This window comes from Trichomycterus rosablanca, chromosome 4 (assembly GCF_030014385.1).
Source record: "Trichomycterus rosablanca isolate fTriRos1 chromosome 4, fTriRos1.hap1, whole genome shotgun sequence".
Classification (NCBI taxonomy): Eukaryota; Metazoa; Chordata; class Actinopteri; order Siluriformes; family Trichomycteridae; genus Trichomycterus; species Trichomycterus rosablanca.
Window position 1 is genome coordinate 33,611,810 of NC_085991.1, and position 17,371 is coordinate 33,629,180.

General features: G+C 38.8%; 1 protein-coding gene across 1 annotated transcript; it reads right to left on the reverse strand.

The window, feature by feature from the left end:
• Window positions 1–655: 655 nt before the first annotated feature.
• Window positions 656–16,009, reverse strand: LOC134311926 (caspase a-like). Its single transcript, XM_062993575.1, has 11 exons — window positions 15,944–16,009; window positions 15,595–15,768; window positions 13,652–13,831; window positions 12,454–12,477; window positions 12,187–12,366; window positions 10,956–11,190; window positions 8,593–8,658; window positions 8,326–8,435; window positions 8,136–8,230; window positions 3,651–3,729; window positions 656–766 (listed from the first exon to the last, which is right to left on the reverse strand). The coding sequence occupies exons 1-11, from the start codon at window positions 16,007–16,009 to the stop codon at window positions 656–658; spliced, it is 1,320 nt and encodes a 439-aa protein (XP_062849645.1).
• Between the last annotated feature and the right edge of the window lie 1,362 nt (window positions 16,010–17,371).

The window sequence follows — 17,371 nt, forward strand, 5'->3', positions numbered from 1 at the left end:
CCTGGCGGCCTGATGGATGGAACAATTGTATTGTGGAGCAGGCCCGGTGGCTCCGGTACCTTTTAAGAACTCTATATAGGCATTGACTGGCTTTCTAAAAATAATTTAGATTTGATAATTTTATCATTCATATTTATGAATGTTTTTATTGGTAAACATGTGCAAATAAAAATGTGCATAACTGTCCAAATTTTGCTTAGTTATTAGTTTGCGATTAATTGCGATTAATTTGGTTCTTTAATCGCGATTAATCTCGATTCAAAAATTTTATTGCATGACAGCCCTAATAATTTGATAATAAGATACTACTGTATAGTATCAACCATTTAAAGAATAAGGAGACTGGCTTTAGCTGGCTGTTCATAGCAGAATCTACACCATGTCTGTAAAAGAGAGCCAAAGCAAAGGAAAAGACAAAACAACTTGTGGCGCCAATGAGCTGAGTCTGTGGTAAAAGCAGTACTCTGAAGGTCAGAGAGGAAGCAAAGGATTCTGGGAGGTGAGTCCCAAGATTTAGCTTAGACTTAATTAAGCTTAGTATACCTTTATGGCAGTGACATATCATTTTCCTGTAATAAGAGCTACTGATAAAGATATTTCAGGTGTTGCTTAACTTGTGCACTAATTTCCTTGTGGCAGCAACCTGAGCTATTGTTTAAAGTCCAGGAAACATGTAAAACTTCTTTACTAGAGTAGTTCTCTCCAAGCATGGCATTTGGTAAGGACACATATCTTGCTTGGCTGCTTCTTCAAACCAAAATGCATCCTATATTGAGTAAAAAAAATATTGTTATTATGTACCTAGGCAGAGTATTAAGTAACATTTAAGAAGATTTTAATGCAAATGAAACGAAAACATGCCTCATGTCATCCTCATGAGCCAGAGGCAGGATTTCTGCTTGAAACAGTGTTTGTAATAAACAGTTCACAATGCAGTAATAATGTAACAATATTACAACACTGCAACCTCTATGCTAAGTATTACTTGAAACATCCTAATCTAATTTTTGAATATCTTTCAGAAAACCTGCAATAGCATTAATTTTACAATACATAACAGTGTAAAACCTGGTGTGCATGATCTGAGACAGCCAAAATCTTTCTCTCTGTGTTGCTTTGTTCCTCTACTGGAGCCTACAGTACACCATCAGAAACCCATACATGGCCTCTCTCATCTGGAAAATACTATAATTTATATTAATTACAATATTCATACTATAATTAATATTGCTTAAAAACGTCCCACACTAAAATAAGTACTTAATACTTAAAATGTTTTATTGAATAGATTATTTATAAAGAAATAATTAAGGCTTATGTATATCTGTTTAAGTAAAATGCAGGTCCAATTAATTCACATTATAGGTTTTGCAAATAAAACAGTTTAAGTCTTTAAAGACTTTGTCTTTAATATACAGTTTCACATGCCATAATTACGGTGGCCGAGAAGTGGAAAACAAATTTACATTTCAGAAAACAAAATTACAAAATAACAAAAACAACATTTACAAAGAAAGCAAAAACAAATTTACAAGTGTTTGGGTACCCAGTGTTTGTAAATTTGTTTTGGCATATGTAAAAGTGTTTCAGCACTTGTAAATTTGTTTTCGGCATATGTAATTTTGTTTTCTAAAATGTAAATTTGTTTTGCACTTCTCGGCCGCACATTTCTGACGGAAAGGGTAGGGACAATAAACCGGAAGTGCGTGTTGCTTACCAGCTGTCAATCAAACTGTTTCTCAGCGGTAAAGTGAACGGAGTTTGTGATGGTGACAGCAGCAGGTGAATGTGTGGGACTGATTCTAAGCTTTTGTGCTTTTATCTCACTGACTTTATAAGAGACAATCAAACCAGGGTTACCAACCATCCCGTAAAATACAGAATCCTTCTTTATTTGGAAACTAAACGCCGCGTTCAGTATTGAACTGATACAGGACGCGCTTTGTTCTGAATTTTATCAATGGGAGACAGTGTGATGTGTATAACATAGAAAGAAACTGCTGCTACTGTGGGAATTATATTAAGTAGTATTCACTTTTATTCTTAGTAACGGTGTGTGTGCGCTGGTTATAGCAGCATAACCTGTTTAATACACCGCTGTATGAGTAGCACAGTGGGCGGAGTGCGGATGAAGCCTCATTTAAGCTTTTGAAGCTTTTTTCCTGATTGTGCTGAAAATACATGGGGGGGGGGGGGCACCTCACAGTCATGAGAACAAAGGTTTTATTTATGGTGTTTAACATTTATTATTTTTATTCTTTATATTAATAAGTCGGAACCATATTTTACGCAAAACAACGCACTCCGCCCACTGTGCTACTCATACAGCGGTGTATTAAACAGGTTATGCTGCTATAACCAGCGCACACACACCGTTACTAAGAATAAAAGTGAATACTACTTAATATAATTCCCACAGTAGCAGCAGTTTCTTTCTATTTTATACACATCACACTGTCTCCCATTGAAAAAAATACAGAACAAAGCGTCCTGTATCAGTTACAATACTGAACGCGGCGTTTAGTCTCCAGATAAAGAAGGATTCTGTATTTTACAGGACGGTGGGTAACCCTGGTTTGATTGTCTCTTATATAGTGAGTGAGATAAAACACAGCACCAAAGCTTCATCAGTCCCGCACATGCTGCTTTAATATAAGCTCCGATACACTGAGTCCAGTGTTACAAAAGTGAAACAAGCTTCAGAGCCTCGGTATCAGATGTTCCGTCCCTAATAAACAATGTTTTGTCCATTTTGTGTTAATTATTTTCATTATTTCGCTTTTGTTTTCCTTGTGGGAATTCCTTAGATGTTTAGAATAGCGGACAGTAGATAGAGATGCACGCCACGTCTAACCGTCTGCACAAACAATCTAAAAACTTCCCACAAGAAAAACAAAAGCGGGTCAACTGAATAAAATGATTTCCACAAACTAGACAAAACCTTTTTTATCGTTACCATCACAAACTCCGTTCACTTTATCGCTGAGAAACAGTTTGATTGACAGCTGGTAAGCAACACGCACTTCCGGTTTATTGTCCCTACCCTTTCCGTCAGGAATGTGCGGCCAAGAAGTGCAAAACAAATGTACATTTTAGAAAACAAAATTACATATGCCGAAAACAAATTGACAAGTGCTGAAACACTTTTACAAACACTGGGTACCCAAACACTTGTAACTTTGTTTTTGCTTTCGTTGTAATTTTTGTTTTTTTGTAATTTTGTTTTCTGAAATGTAAATTTGTTTTGCACTTCTTGGCCACCGTACATAATAAACTAAAAATGTCACTGTAAATATACACCGATCAGCCATAACATTCTGACCACCTGGTTTCTACACTCACTGTCCATTTTATCAGCTCCACTTACCATATAGAAGCTCTTTGTAGTTCTACTGACTACAAATTCTTACTGACTGTAGTCCATCTGTTTCTCTACAGCACGTTGACTTCTCTGGGCTCGGATGCATCTAAGATGGACCATCACACAGTGGAAACATGTATTGTGGTCAGATAAATCAGCATGGGATCTTAGAGCAACATAAGCTGCCTTTAAGTCATCTTTTCCAGGGAAGTCCATATATTTTTCAACAAGACAATGCAAAACCACATGCTGCACACATTACAAAGGCAGGTACGGGTACTTGACTGACCTGCCTGCAGTCCTGACCTGTCCCTAATACAGAATGTCTGGAGAATTTTGAATACGGATGACCCCGTATTGTTGCACATCTTAAGACGTGTTTGCAGTAAGAATGGTGTAACCGGTAGAGCTGGGCGTTACCGTTAATAGTATGTGGATTGCGGCAGCCACCGTAGCGCGGAAGAGCACAACAACGTGGCATTACGAGATTTTTTTACTTCTAAAACTAAAGCAATTCATTTTTCACCCACGGGAGACATATTTCATTACTCTAACTGACCACGCTCACACGCACGTTTAATGTGTTTCAGTTCCGTCTGAAAAAAACCTTCAAAATAGAGCTAACAGCAAAGATAACCGGTGACAAAAGCAACGACCGCTGTTATAGGACGTGTTTGTGTCTTTAAGAGAGACGCTCTGTTCACAGTATCGATTATAAGTGACTCAGGAGTCAATTCATTTTAAGCGCAGCGTAAGTTTCTTTTCTCAGTCATCTCTCCGTGTTTACTGTTATAATGAATGTTGCGGTTGTAAATAAACACCAACTACTACAGAACATTCTGTGTGACTCGCTTACCTTAAAAAGCTCAGGCTTAATTATACTGAGTATTACCACAGAGTCAGAGTCGTTCTGCATGTGGAGCTAAACGTTTTCAGTCAGAGCAGATGATCCCGAACTAACCAACTTAGTAATTGATGAACCTTTGTCTATGCTTGACTCTGTGAAGTAACGTTTTCTGCAAGAACCGCTTATGATTTACCAAAGTGAACCACGAATTTATATGATGTGCTGATAGAATCGGCTCAGATGTGGTCGGACTGTATTATCTTTTTAAAGTAATATTTTCAATCAGCAAAATTGCATCATATGTATGATGTGCACAACATTAATTACGTTATTTTTAGGGCTGTCGAAGTTAACGCGATAATAACGCATTAACACAATCTCAATTTAACGCGATAAAAAAAAATAGTGCCATTAACGCAAATTCTATTTGGCCCTGCGAGTCATCCGTAGTTCATGTTGAGGCTTGCCACCGTTTTTCATTTGCGGTTTGTTATCATAATGTAACCGAGCGTTGTAGTGATGCACTCGCTTAATAAAGAAATAAATATACGGTATATTCACAAATTGTCTGGAGCAGAACACTTTTATTAACTTCTTCTGTCCTTCTGTTCTGGTACCGAATAGCGGACAGCTAGAGTCATCGCGTTAGCCAAGCATGCTACTCCATGAACTATGGAAACCCCAAAGGGTCAAAACACACTCACTTCGTGTTGAAACGTCCATCAAACCATTGTCACGATACAACCACAGAAAAGTCTGTGACAATAACTACGCCTTATCCCACCTAAAGCACCGCTGATCTACAATGTTTGCTGATGGAGAAATTTTAACCTACAATCTGACATTTACTGCCTAGTATGTGAGTGAATAAAACTCCCTTACAGTTTTCTCTTGTCCCAGCAGTTTTTAACATCAGTACATTTAGCATAAAATGTGTTCACCATTTTAATCGTAACATTTCACTTAAAAATCCTTGTTTTCTTCTTTTAAAAAAAAATGCGATTAATCGCGATTAACTATATGAAATTCAGAGATTAATCGCGATTGGCAAGTTCGCGGTTGGCACACGAAGGGGGGCGCATGTCCAAAAAGGTTGAAAACCCCTGACATACATAGTCATACACAGTACAACTGGCAGTGAAATGCTTTTGTGACTGCTCTGCCACAGTAATTACAAATCTACAAAATAGTTTAAAAATATATTATACAAAAAAAAATACAGAATGTAGAACATTAGAAAAATTTACAATATAATTTAAAAGAGCAATTTAAAGTGAACAAGTGTGTAAAGTGACAAGTAGTGCAGAAACTGTGCAACATAATGCTATACAGATGTGATTTTTACACAAATACTAATCTATACATATACACATTGCTGGATTACTGACCGGGCCAGTGGGGCCAGCGCCCAGGGGCCCTTGAGGTCAGGGGGCCCTGGGGGGGCCCTGGCACAAAACATTTTGCGATGCCTATCAACATTTATGATACAATATATTTTTAGTTCCGAGGGCCCTCCATTTTAAGGATCCTCTGACCATTAGGGACTTTGACCCCAGGGCCTCTTTGGGGCCCTAGCCATGCTTTTGGGGCCCCAGCCATGCTTTTGGGGGCCCTAGCCATGCTTTTGGGCCCTAGCCATGCTTTTGGGGGCCCTAGCCATGCTTTTGGGCCCTAGCCATGCTTTTGGGCCCCTTATGAAAATGGATGAGGCGTTGTGGCACTGCTCTGACTTCGACTTCTGGCTATTAGGGGTCCTAGGAAAGAGGGGGGCATATTTTTAGAGGGCCCTGGTTATGAGAGCTCCTACCAGGGGGCCCTAGAGAAGAGCAGGGCATACCATTAGAGGGCCCTTGATCACGAGAGCCCCTGCTATGGGGCCCTTGACTTCCATAGAAGTCGTTTACCATGGCTCCTTGACTTTCTAGGGACCTACAAATTGCCAGGCAAGCTACCATATTTCATAACAGATGTTTTGTTGCAAATATGCGATTCAGGCCCTTGCCAGCACATTCACTGAATTTAGTTGGTGTCAATGCTGTTGACAGTAGCCCAGAAGCTGGACGTTTTTTTGACTTTGTACAGTCAATGTACACATTTTGTGCATCATCTACACACAGGTGGGGAAAGGTTTTCCGTGATACTGATATCAAACTCACACTGAAATCACTGTCAGGTACTCAAAGGAGCGCACGAGCTGAGTCAACTAAGGCTCTTTGGAAATATTATGCACAACTGAGAGAGGCATTGAATGATATGTCTAAAGATATGGAGGAGAAATGTGTAACTCGAAGTGAAGCCTCTGCACTCTGTGATAAATTGGACACGTTGGAGATGGCCTTCATGGCATACTTCTGGGACACAATACTACAGAGGTTCCAAGCCACAAGCCTGCAGCTGCAGAAGCATGATATTGGCATATGTACAGCTACACAACTTCTCTTGTCTTTACGAGACTTTGTGGCAGCACAGAGAGATAACTTTGAGGTGTTTGAAGGGGCAGCTTTAAATGTCACCACTGCTGTCTCCCAAGAGTACAGGCATGACCTCCAGTGTACAAAGAAGCGCAAAATTATGTCTGATGATAGTGCAGAGCCAGGTGTAGCATTTAACGGAAAGGACAAGTTTCAGATAGAAACTTTCAATGTTGTCATTGACAAACTTGTGTCCTGTCTCAACCACCGTTTGAATGCATACACACACTTAACTGAGCTATTTGATGTTATTTTCATGCCTGACAATATGTCCAACAGTGAGCTCACTTTAAAGGCTAACTCACTCGCTGCAGCATATCCTTCAGATCTGAACATGAGCCTGGCAGATAAATTGATACAATACAAATCATTCATAACAGAAAAAGAAAAATGTCCTAGTAAAATGCTCAAAACCATGATAAATTTGAATTTACAGTCAACCTTTCCAAATGTCTACATAGCACTTAGACTTTTTTTGACTGTGCCTATCACAAATTGTGAAGGGGAGCGTTCATTCTCCAAACTGGCTCGTATTAAGAATGAACTCAGGATTAGGATGCGCCAAAACCGCCTGAACTCACTGTCACTTCTGGCCATTGAATCAGATTTGGTCAGACAGCTTAATTTTGATGAATTAGTGGATGACTTTGCAAGAAAGAAGAGTAGAAAGAAACTTATATAAAATAGATTCTTGTGTTAGGGTTAGTTATTGACAGGTTGTTTAATGTATTAATTTATTTATGTTTTTGGAGGGGGGGGGGGGGGGGGGGCGCGCGGGGTGGGGGTGGTTGTTTCCTGGGCAACTCTTTGCCCAGGGGCCCAGACTATCCTTAATCCATCTTTGCTCATGCAGGTGAAAAGATGCAGTCGACTGCTGCATACGTGTCGGATGGCAGGAGGGGCGTGTGTCAGTCTCAGCTCTCCTCGGTCAGGAGTGGAGGTCAGCATCAGTAAAGAGGAAGCTTAATGCATTTGGGTAATTGGGAAAAATGCAAAAATATATATATACATATACAAAAGGAGCAGCAACAAGAACTAACAAACAGAGCACCTTGATCTATAATATGTTAAATAACATAACACATTTGGTGATGTTTAATTATAATAATAATAAGATAATAAGATACTACTGTATAGTATCAACCATTTAAAGAATAAAAAGACAAAGAGCCAAAACAGAGCCAAAACAAAGAAAAAGACAAAACAACTTGTGGCGCCAATGAGCTGAGTCTGTGGTAAAAGCAGTACTCTGAAGGTCAGAGAGGAAGCAAAGGATTCTGGGAAGTGAGTTCCCAGATTTAGCTTAGACTTAATTAAGCTTAGTATACCTTTACAGCAGTGATATATCATTTTCCTTTAATAAGAGCTACTGATAAAGATATTTCAGGTGTTGCTTAACTTGTGCACCAATTCCCTTGTGGCAGCAACCTGAGCTATTGTTTAAAGTCCAGGAAACATGTAAAACTTCTTTACTAGAGTAGTTCTCTCCAAGCATGGCATTTGGTAAGGACACATATCTTTCTTGGCTGCTTCTTCAAACCAAAATGCATCCTATATTGAGTAAAAAAAATATTGTTATTATGTACCTAGGCAGAGTATTAAGTAACATTTAAGAAGATTTTAATGCAAATGAAATGAAAACATGCCTTTCTGAACAGTTCCATGATGTCATCCTCATGAGCGTGTTCATTGAAGATTTTCACAAGACTTTGAATAAAAATTGAACCAGAGGCAGGATTTCTGCTGGATACAGTGTCTGTAATAAACAGTTCACAATGCAGTAATAATGTAACAATATTACAACACTGAAACCTCTATGCTAAGTGTTACTTGAAACATCCTAATCAAATTTTTGAATATCTTTCAGAAAACCTGCAATAGCATTAATTGTACAATACATAACAGTGTAAAACCTGGTGTGCATGATCTGAGACAGCCAAAATCTTTCTCTCGGTGTTGCTTTGTTCCTTTACTGGAGCCTACAGTACACCATCAGAAACCCATACATGGCCTCTCTCATCTGGAAAATAATGTCATTTATATTCATTACAATATTCATACTATTATTAATATTGCTTCAAAACGTCCCACACTAAAATAAGTACTAAAAAGTACTTATAACTTAAAAGGTTTTATTGAATAGATTATTTATAAAGAAATAAACATTTACATTGTTTGTTTACATATAAACAAGGCTTATGTATACTTAAGTAAAATGCAGGTCCAATTAATTCACATTATAGGTTTTGCAAATAAAACAGTTTAAGTCTTTAAAGACTTTGTGTTTAATATACAGTTTCACATGCCATAATAAACTAAAAATGTCACTGTAAATATACACCGATCAGCCATAACATTCTGACCACCTTGTTTCTACACTCACTGTCCATTTTATCAGCTCCACTTACCATATAGAAGCACTTTGTAGTTCTACAATTACTGACTGTAGTCCATCTGTTTCTCTAAATACTTTTTTAGCCTGCTTTTACCCTGTTCTTCAATGGTCAGGACTCTCCCAGGACCACTACAGAGCAGGTATTATTTAGGTGGTGGATCATTCTCAGCACTGCAGTGACACTGACATGGTGGTGGTGTGTTAGTGTGTGTTGTGCTGGTATGAGTGGATCAGACACACCAGCGCTGCTGGAGTTTTCCGTGTCCAACTCCTACCTAGTTGGTTCACCTTGTAAATGTAAAGTCAGAGACGATCACTCATCTGTTGCTGCTGTTTAAATTGCTCATCTTCTAGACCAGGGGTGTCAAACTCACGGCCCGCGAGAGCTTAAACGACTGTACGATTGTTGTGATGGTTCGAGTAGTTACAGAGACGCAGTTATAATTTAATGGGACACCTGCGCCTTTAAACAGCAACCGTTGGCATCGTAGTCATGGCAACTAACTTTGACCTTCGCTGAGAAGCCATGTGACTTTTACGGCAAAAGAACGCGGGTAGTAATGTAAACAATAATAATAAATCTAAATAATTATCTTGCAGTATAATACCAAAGCATCGTCTGTAAGTAGTGGCGTTTATATTCTCAGTTGTTTGTAAATGTTTAGTGAGTATATCAGCGTTTTAGTTAAAAATTTACCATAATTAAATACAACTGTTACCGTTACTATAGCAATTAGTATCTTTACACAAAATGCTAACTCGTTAGCATTATTTTACGTTTGGTTGAATCTCATATTGTACCAGATGTAACACTTGACTACAGCTGTGTGCTTTTACTGTATTAAGTTCTTTATTGTTTTTATTGTTTGTATTTTTACTTCATTCTGGTGCACACAGTGTATCACACAGCTGGGAAGCAAATAAAACCGACTGTATTCTGAAGAGAGCTGTCTGTCTGTGTCTGTCTGTCTGTCTGTCTGTCTGTCTAGCTGATAAAGGGGGATAAACTATTAGCGAGGGCAGAACAATTGTCTTAAAATACACTGTAAAATCCTACATTAACTGCATCTCTCAAAATGCAGGCTGATTTTGTGACCTGCAAAGTGACACATCTCGCCAGTAGATGATGTTAAGAAATATTTACACATAATCCAAAAATAAAGATAAGTAAGAAAATTAAGCAGAAGGAGGAAATTTAATGAAAATGAAAACAAGTTTGTGCTTCAGGAAGAGAAAACATTGCGTCTCTTGTGTTATGAAGCTGTGTCTGTGGTAAAGTAGAACAATATAAATGCAGAATTTAGCCTCCAACAAAAACAACAGACTGCAATCACAGCAGGATACGTTACAATCGGCCCTTTGAGGGCCACAATAATGCTGATGTGGCCCTCGGTGAAAATGAGTTTGACACCCCTGCTCTAGACCTTCATCAGTGGTCACAGGACGCTGCCCATGGGGCGCTGTTGGCTGGATATTTTTGGTTGGTGGACTATTCTCAGTCCAGCAGTGACAGTGAGGTGTTTAAAAACTTAGCATTGATGTGTCTTATTCACTCATACCAGCACAACACACAAACACACCACCACCATGTCATTGTCCCATGTCAATAATACCTACTCTCTGGTGGTCCTGTGGGGGTCCTGACCATTGAAGAACAGGGTGAAAGCAAGCTAAAAAGGTATGTAGAGAAACAGGACTACAGTCAGTAATTGTAGAACTATAAAGTATATATATATATATGGTAAGTGGAGCTGATAAAATGGACAGTGTATGTAGAAACCAGGAGGTGGTTTTAATGTTATGGCTAATCGGTGTAGTAAAATGTTAAGGAGAAGTATGTGAGCACAATTTTTAATTATGTTTAACTTTGTAGTTTTATACCTCCTCTGCAGGCCTGAATAAGAATGATTTTCGGCTTGTCTGTTAGTCTGGGGCAGTTCTTAGAGTTTAGGTAGTAAAAGATCTTGTCAACTGGGAAAATGTCCCTTTCTGTTTCATCATCATTAATGCCATTAATCCCATCAGGTCCACCATGGGACATCACAACAACAAATGTGCTGTCTGAATATATGTGTTCACTACGTTGTGAAAAGTCTCTTAAGGCAGCTTCCATTCCCTGCAAAGATCACAAAAACAGTCATAAGTAAGTTACAACTAGTAAATGACTTATTGGTTAAGATTGTAACCCCCTTAAACACAGCACTTAACCCTGCATTGCTGTTACAGATCAACTGTAAGCAGTGTCGGGCAAGATACTTTTAAAAAATGTAGTCTGTAGAGCGCCTGACGGAATTGGTAGCACCACTGATACTTAAGCTTGGGTTTCCCTGGTGGTGGGTTTGTGCATCAGACTGCTGCACAAATGTCATTATTACTGGCATTAGAATTAGCCTTATCATTCTTTAGAACTCATTTATTACTTATACGCTAACTAACATGAGGTCACTGTACATAATTACTTGTACATTAGGCATCTCTACATTAGTGTTATGATAAAGCAGCTGTACCAGTGGTGTTAAATACATGAATAAGGTCTTACTGTATTTTAAACATTATTAGTTTAATAAAACAATTAATTACCAATTTACATTGGTTAATTACTAACACTATTTATTCTTAGGGTATAAGACTATATAACTATATAAATTAGTGAACCTTATATCCAGAAACTGCAGGTAAACACCACATACCCGAAGCATATTACAGAGCCACCAGACCTCTGGCACACTCTGCTACACCAGAAACTGGGGTTGTGCCATAGACCTCATACCAGGTGTCGTCAAAAATAACAAACCAAAAGCCCTAAGGCAGGGATTTATCCAACCCTCCATCTGACCATGTATTGACTACCTGGGATTTAACCAAGTTACTAAGAAGTTCCTCTATCCCCCACCCTTGGTGCCAGCTGCACTGGAACAATTGCATGGAGCCAGAGTTTTCTCTAAACTCAATCTAAGAAGTTGTATGTATCCGTAAAGGAGACAAATTTGCCAACCAGAACAAATGTCAAAGTCGTTCTTCACAATAATCTTTGAAATGAAAAACTGTACAGTTGCATAACATGGTAAAACAGGTCATTCACATACAGTGCTTGTATAACTGAGCAGCATACCTCTGAACACAGGTCATTAAGTATGATTACATTATAACCTAATCCCTCCAGCAGGATGGCCATACTCGCTTCGTCCTTCTCTGCTCCTGTCCGATTATACAAGCAGTTTTTGAACTTCACATTGTTGATGATAAGTGCCACTCGCTTTCTATCACTGGACTTCTCTTTTGTTGCATATATCTGAATAAAAATGAACAAATAATGGTGATTGTCACTGTACTACTCCTAAACTTTAGAACTCATAATAAAACATAAAATAAACAGTACCTGTTCCGTCTGAATTTTCTTTATCTTAAATTTCGCATCACATAACTTTAGCACATTTTTCACTGGTCGAGAAGTCTGAAAATATTAATAAGCTTTGGTTAGCTGGATGGCATTTCAAGAACTTCTTTAAGTATAAAAAGCTCTATTCAGACAAAAGTAATTTTACATTTTAAAACAAAGTAATCTTTGACAAGTGATACTCATCCTAATTGACCATGTCAGTGTTTTCTTTCTGAAACGTCACCTCTATGCTTGCAACATTAAAAGCAAGCTCGCAGAAGGAAAAACACTTTAACATTATTGTAGCAGCTATAGGTTTAAAAACCTGATATTCACATTATATCAAGCCAGTCTTTTAGAAATAATAATGGGCTACATCTCTGTCAGTTTATTATATACACTGATCAGGTATAACATTATGACCACCTCCATGTTTCTACACGCACTGTCCATTTTATCAGCTCCACTTACCATATAGAAGCACTTTGTAGTTCTACAATTACTGACTGTAGTCCATCTGTTTCTCTGCATGCTTTGTTAGCTTGCTTTCACCCTGTTCTTCAATGGTCAGGACCCTCACAGGACCACCACAGAGAAGGTATTATTATGGTGTGTGTTGTGCTGGTATGAGTGGATCAGATACAGCAGCGCTGCTGGAGTTTTTAAACACCTCAAACAGCAGCAATAGATGAGCAATCATCTCTGACTTTTTAGCTACAAAGTGGACCAACTAGGTAGGAGTGTCTAATAGAGTGGACAGTGAGTGTACACGGTATTTAAAAACTCCAGCAACGCTGCTGTGTCTGATTCACTCATACCAGTACAACACACACTAACACACCACCACCATGTCAGTGTCACTGCAGTGCTGAGAATGATCCACCACCTAAATAATACCTTCTCTGTAGTGGTGCTGTGGGGGTTCTGACCATTGAAGAACAGGGTGAAAACAGGCTAAAAAGGTATGTAGAGAAATAGATGGACTACAGTCAGTAATTGTAAATCCACAAAGTGTTTCTATTGATAAAGTGGAGCTGATAAAATGGACAGTGAGTGTAGAAACAAGGAGGTGGTTTGAATGTATGCTGCTAACAAATTAGATTTTACCAATAAAATAAATCTTTGCAATGAATCAAGACTGAATTCAAAGACTGAATCTAAATGAATTATCAATTAATCAATATTTTGCCAGTAGTACCTCTTTTTCTTCACAGTCACTGTAGCCACAGCGTTCATCATTGTGTACGGGTCCCCTCCATTTCCTCTTGCATTTCCAGCAGAACTCATATCTGCATCCATTTTGGGCAGTGCAGATGGTGCAGAGCACACATAAGTTCCTCATATCAGCTCTCTCCACATAGGACTGGCATCCTGGACACTTACATTAAATCAAGAGCAATTTTTTACATTCCACTTCATTAAGAACTCTTAAGCCAAAATATATTTTCAAGAAATGTTTTAAGTAATATACAGTGTATCACAAAAGTGAGTACACCCCTCACATTTCTGCAGATATTTAAGTATATCTTTTCATAGGACAACACTGACAAAATGACACTTTGACACAATGAAAAGTAGTCTGTGTGCAGCTTATATAACAGTGTAAATTTATTCTTCCCTCAAAATAACTCAATATACAGCCATTAATGTCTAAACCACCGGCAACAAAAGTGAGTACACCCCTAAGAGACTACACCCCTAAATGTCCAAATTGAGCATCGCTTGTCATTTTCCCTCAAAAATGTCATGTGATTTGTTAGTGTTACTAGGTCTCAGGTGTGCATAGGGAGCAGGTGTGTTCAATTTAGTAGTACAGCTCTCACACTCTCTCATACTGGTCACTGAAAGTTCCAACATGGCACCTCATGGCAAAGAACTCTCTGAGGATCTTAAAAGACGAATTGTTGCGCTACATGAAGATGGCCAAGGCTACAAGAAGATTGCCAACACCCTGAAACTGAGCTGCAGCACAGTGGCCAAGATCATCCAGCGTTTTAAAAGAGCAGGGTCCACTCAGAACAGACCTCGCGTTGGTCGTCCAAAGAAGCTGAGTGCACGTGCTCAGCGTCACATCCAACTGCTGTCTTTGAAAGATAGGCGCAGGAGTGCTGTCAGCATTGCTGCAGAGATTGAAAAGGTGGGGGGTCAGCCTGTCAGTGCTCAGACCATACGCCGCACACTACATCAAATTGGTCTGCATGGCTGTCACCCCAGAAGGAAGCCTCTTCTGAAGTCTCTACACAAGAAAGCCCGCAAACAGTTTGCTGAAGACATGTCAACTAAGGACATGGATTACTGGAACCATGTCCTATGGTCTGATGAGACCAAGATTCATTTGTTTGGTTCAGATGGTCTCAAGCATGTGTGGCGGCAATCAGGTGAGGAGTACAAAGATAAGTGTGTCATGCCTACAGTCAAGCATGGTGGTGGGAATGCCATGGTCTGGGGCTGCATGAGTGCAGCAGGTGTTGGGGAGTTACATTTCATTGAGGGACACATGAACTCCAATATGTACTGTGAAATACTGAAGCAGAGCATGATCCCCTCCCTCCGGAAACTGGGTCGCAGGGCAGTGTTCCAGCATGATAATGACCCCAAACACACCTCTAAGACGACCACTGCTTTATTGAAGAGGCTGAGGGTAAAGGTGATGGACTGGCCAAGCATGTCTCCAGACCTAAACCCAATAGAACATCTTTGGGGCATCCTCAAGCGGAAGGTGGAGGAGCGCAAAGTCTCGAATATCCGCCAGCTCCGTGATGTCGTCATGGAGGAGTGGAAAAGCATTCCAGTGGCAACCTGTGAAGCTCTGGTAAACTCCATGCCAAGGAGAGTTAAGGCAGTTCTGGGAAATAATGGTGGCCACACAAAATATTGACACTTCAGGAACTTTCACTAAGGGGTGTACTCACTTTTGTTGCCGGTGGTTTAGACATTAATGGCTGTATATTGAGTTATTTTGAGGGAAGAATAAATTTACACTGTTATATAAGCTGCACACAGACTACTTTTCATTGTGTCAAAGTGTCATTTTGTCAGTGTTGTCCCATGAAAAGATATACTTAAATATCTGCAGAAATGTGAGGGGTGTACTCACTTTTGTGATACACTGTATATATAAGTATAAGTGGAAAGGCTTACATCTTTATATTTACAAAACTTTGCTGCAGTTAGTGCAGCTAGTTTCTCTTCAAATAGTTCCTTTTGTTTGGAAGGTAACTGAGCTGCATGACACAAATCCTGATATGAAAATTCTGCCCTGCATATCTCCTTCTTGCCCTGGTCAATTGTTGGACATGTGAATCTGCTCTTTTTCTTCAAAAAAACAAAAAGATTCAAGATAGTTTAGCCAAATTAAAAGAGAGTGTTTGTATTTAATGTGTAGGCCTAGTCCTACACATCTTTTCACAATATTAGGTACAGTAAACAGTGAAAGACCAAAATTATTTGCAATATTTCATTGCGAAATGTTCTTCTTTAACCAACTGACAAATCTCTTACAATGTTTGGCAAAAAGTAGCCAGTCACAATCCATTTTGCTTTTATACCCAATCATGATACCCTCACATGTTACCAATTCATCTGCTTATTTTGTAATGTTTCGGAGTGAAACTTGAATTAACTTTTCACTTTACAATCAAGTTGGCAAACCAAAACATTTTGTACATTTGTCAGTTAAATAAAGGTTCAAGAGCATTGATAAATTTATTTGTCCCAACTTTCTACAAATGAGGGTATCACATTTTTCCTACATCACCCTTTGCTGTAGCCTGTAATTTTGTGCATATAGTAAATGGAACCTGAAACACTAAATCACTTGGTATCCTCGGAGCCAAAACGTCTTTTAAGTGTGGTGAAAAGGAATAGCAACATTACAAAGTGGTAAATGCTTTGCTGTCCCAACTTTTTTGTTGCAGACCTTAAATGCAGGAGTGGATGTTTATTAATAAATGAAATGAAGTTGACCAGACAAAACATAAAATATTTCAGGTTAATACTGTCTGCAATAAAAATTAAAGTCAAAGTATATGTAAGAAACGCTTTTCATTTTCCATGCTGTCCCAACTTTTTCTGATTTGGGGTTGTATTTCAAGACTGCTATGACATGCAGAAAGCACTCACAATGCGCTACCACACTGAACAGAACTGCAAGGGCGGAAACATTCAGCAGTTTTTATTAAGGTGAAAGTGAAAGTTTGCAGCAGTAACTCGCTCACACTTCATCTCGTCTCTTCGTTCAAAATGAGGAAAATTACCGTTATCGGTTTACATGGAGAGAGGAAAATTATCGACGTTGCAAACTCTGAAGAGGATTTTAACAACACGACTGTTTCGACTTTTAAAGAGAAACTGATCCAGAAATTCCCGGAATATAAAGGTAATATTATACATGTTAAAACATGACGTAGCATAAATGCATCTGACATGAATCTAAGTTTATCTTGATTTAGGAGTGGATATGACACTGGTATACTCAGATGCTAAACTTGAGGACAGCGACACTTTCTCCCAGCGGCAGATTCACGATCACTCCACCGTCATGATCGTCCAAAGACAACCTGGAGGAGGAGTACCCCCGGTGGAATGTCTGTTGCTGTGAGAGTGGCAGCATGAGCAGCAGATAAACGACAGCATGTGTGGATGGGTGTTTCTATCTTTACCTTCCTAACTATTATAACTGTTCACTTAATATAAATGATTAGTTCACATCATTTTAATATCCCATTATTTAGTTACCTACTACAGCCATTATTGTTATTATTATTGTTGTTATTATTGTTAATAATTATAACTTGTTTTATGGTGTGATAGACAAGTACAATTGAAACAGTATGTTTACTGCTTAATATTTCTTAGCTAAAGAATTTTCAAGACAATGGCTTTGTGTCTATTTCTCTTAAAAATAGTTAGGGGTTAA

Coding starts and splice junctions, on each gene's coding strand:
- LOC134311926 (XM_062993575.1), bottom strand. CDS start 16,009: ATGATTGGGTATAAAAGCAAAATGGATTGTGACTGGCTACTTTTTGCC. Junction 15,769..15,943: donor CCAAACATTGTAAGAGATTT/GTCAGTTGGTTA, acceptor GTTTTTTTGAAG/AAAAAGAGCAGATTCACATG. Junction 8,231..8,325: donor TCATGGAACTGTTCAGAAAG/GCATGTTTTCAT, acceptor TACTCAATATAG/GATGCATTTTGGTTTGAAGA.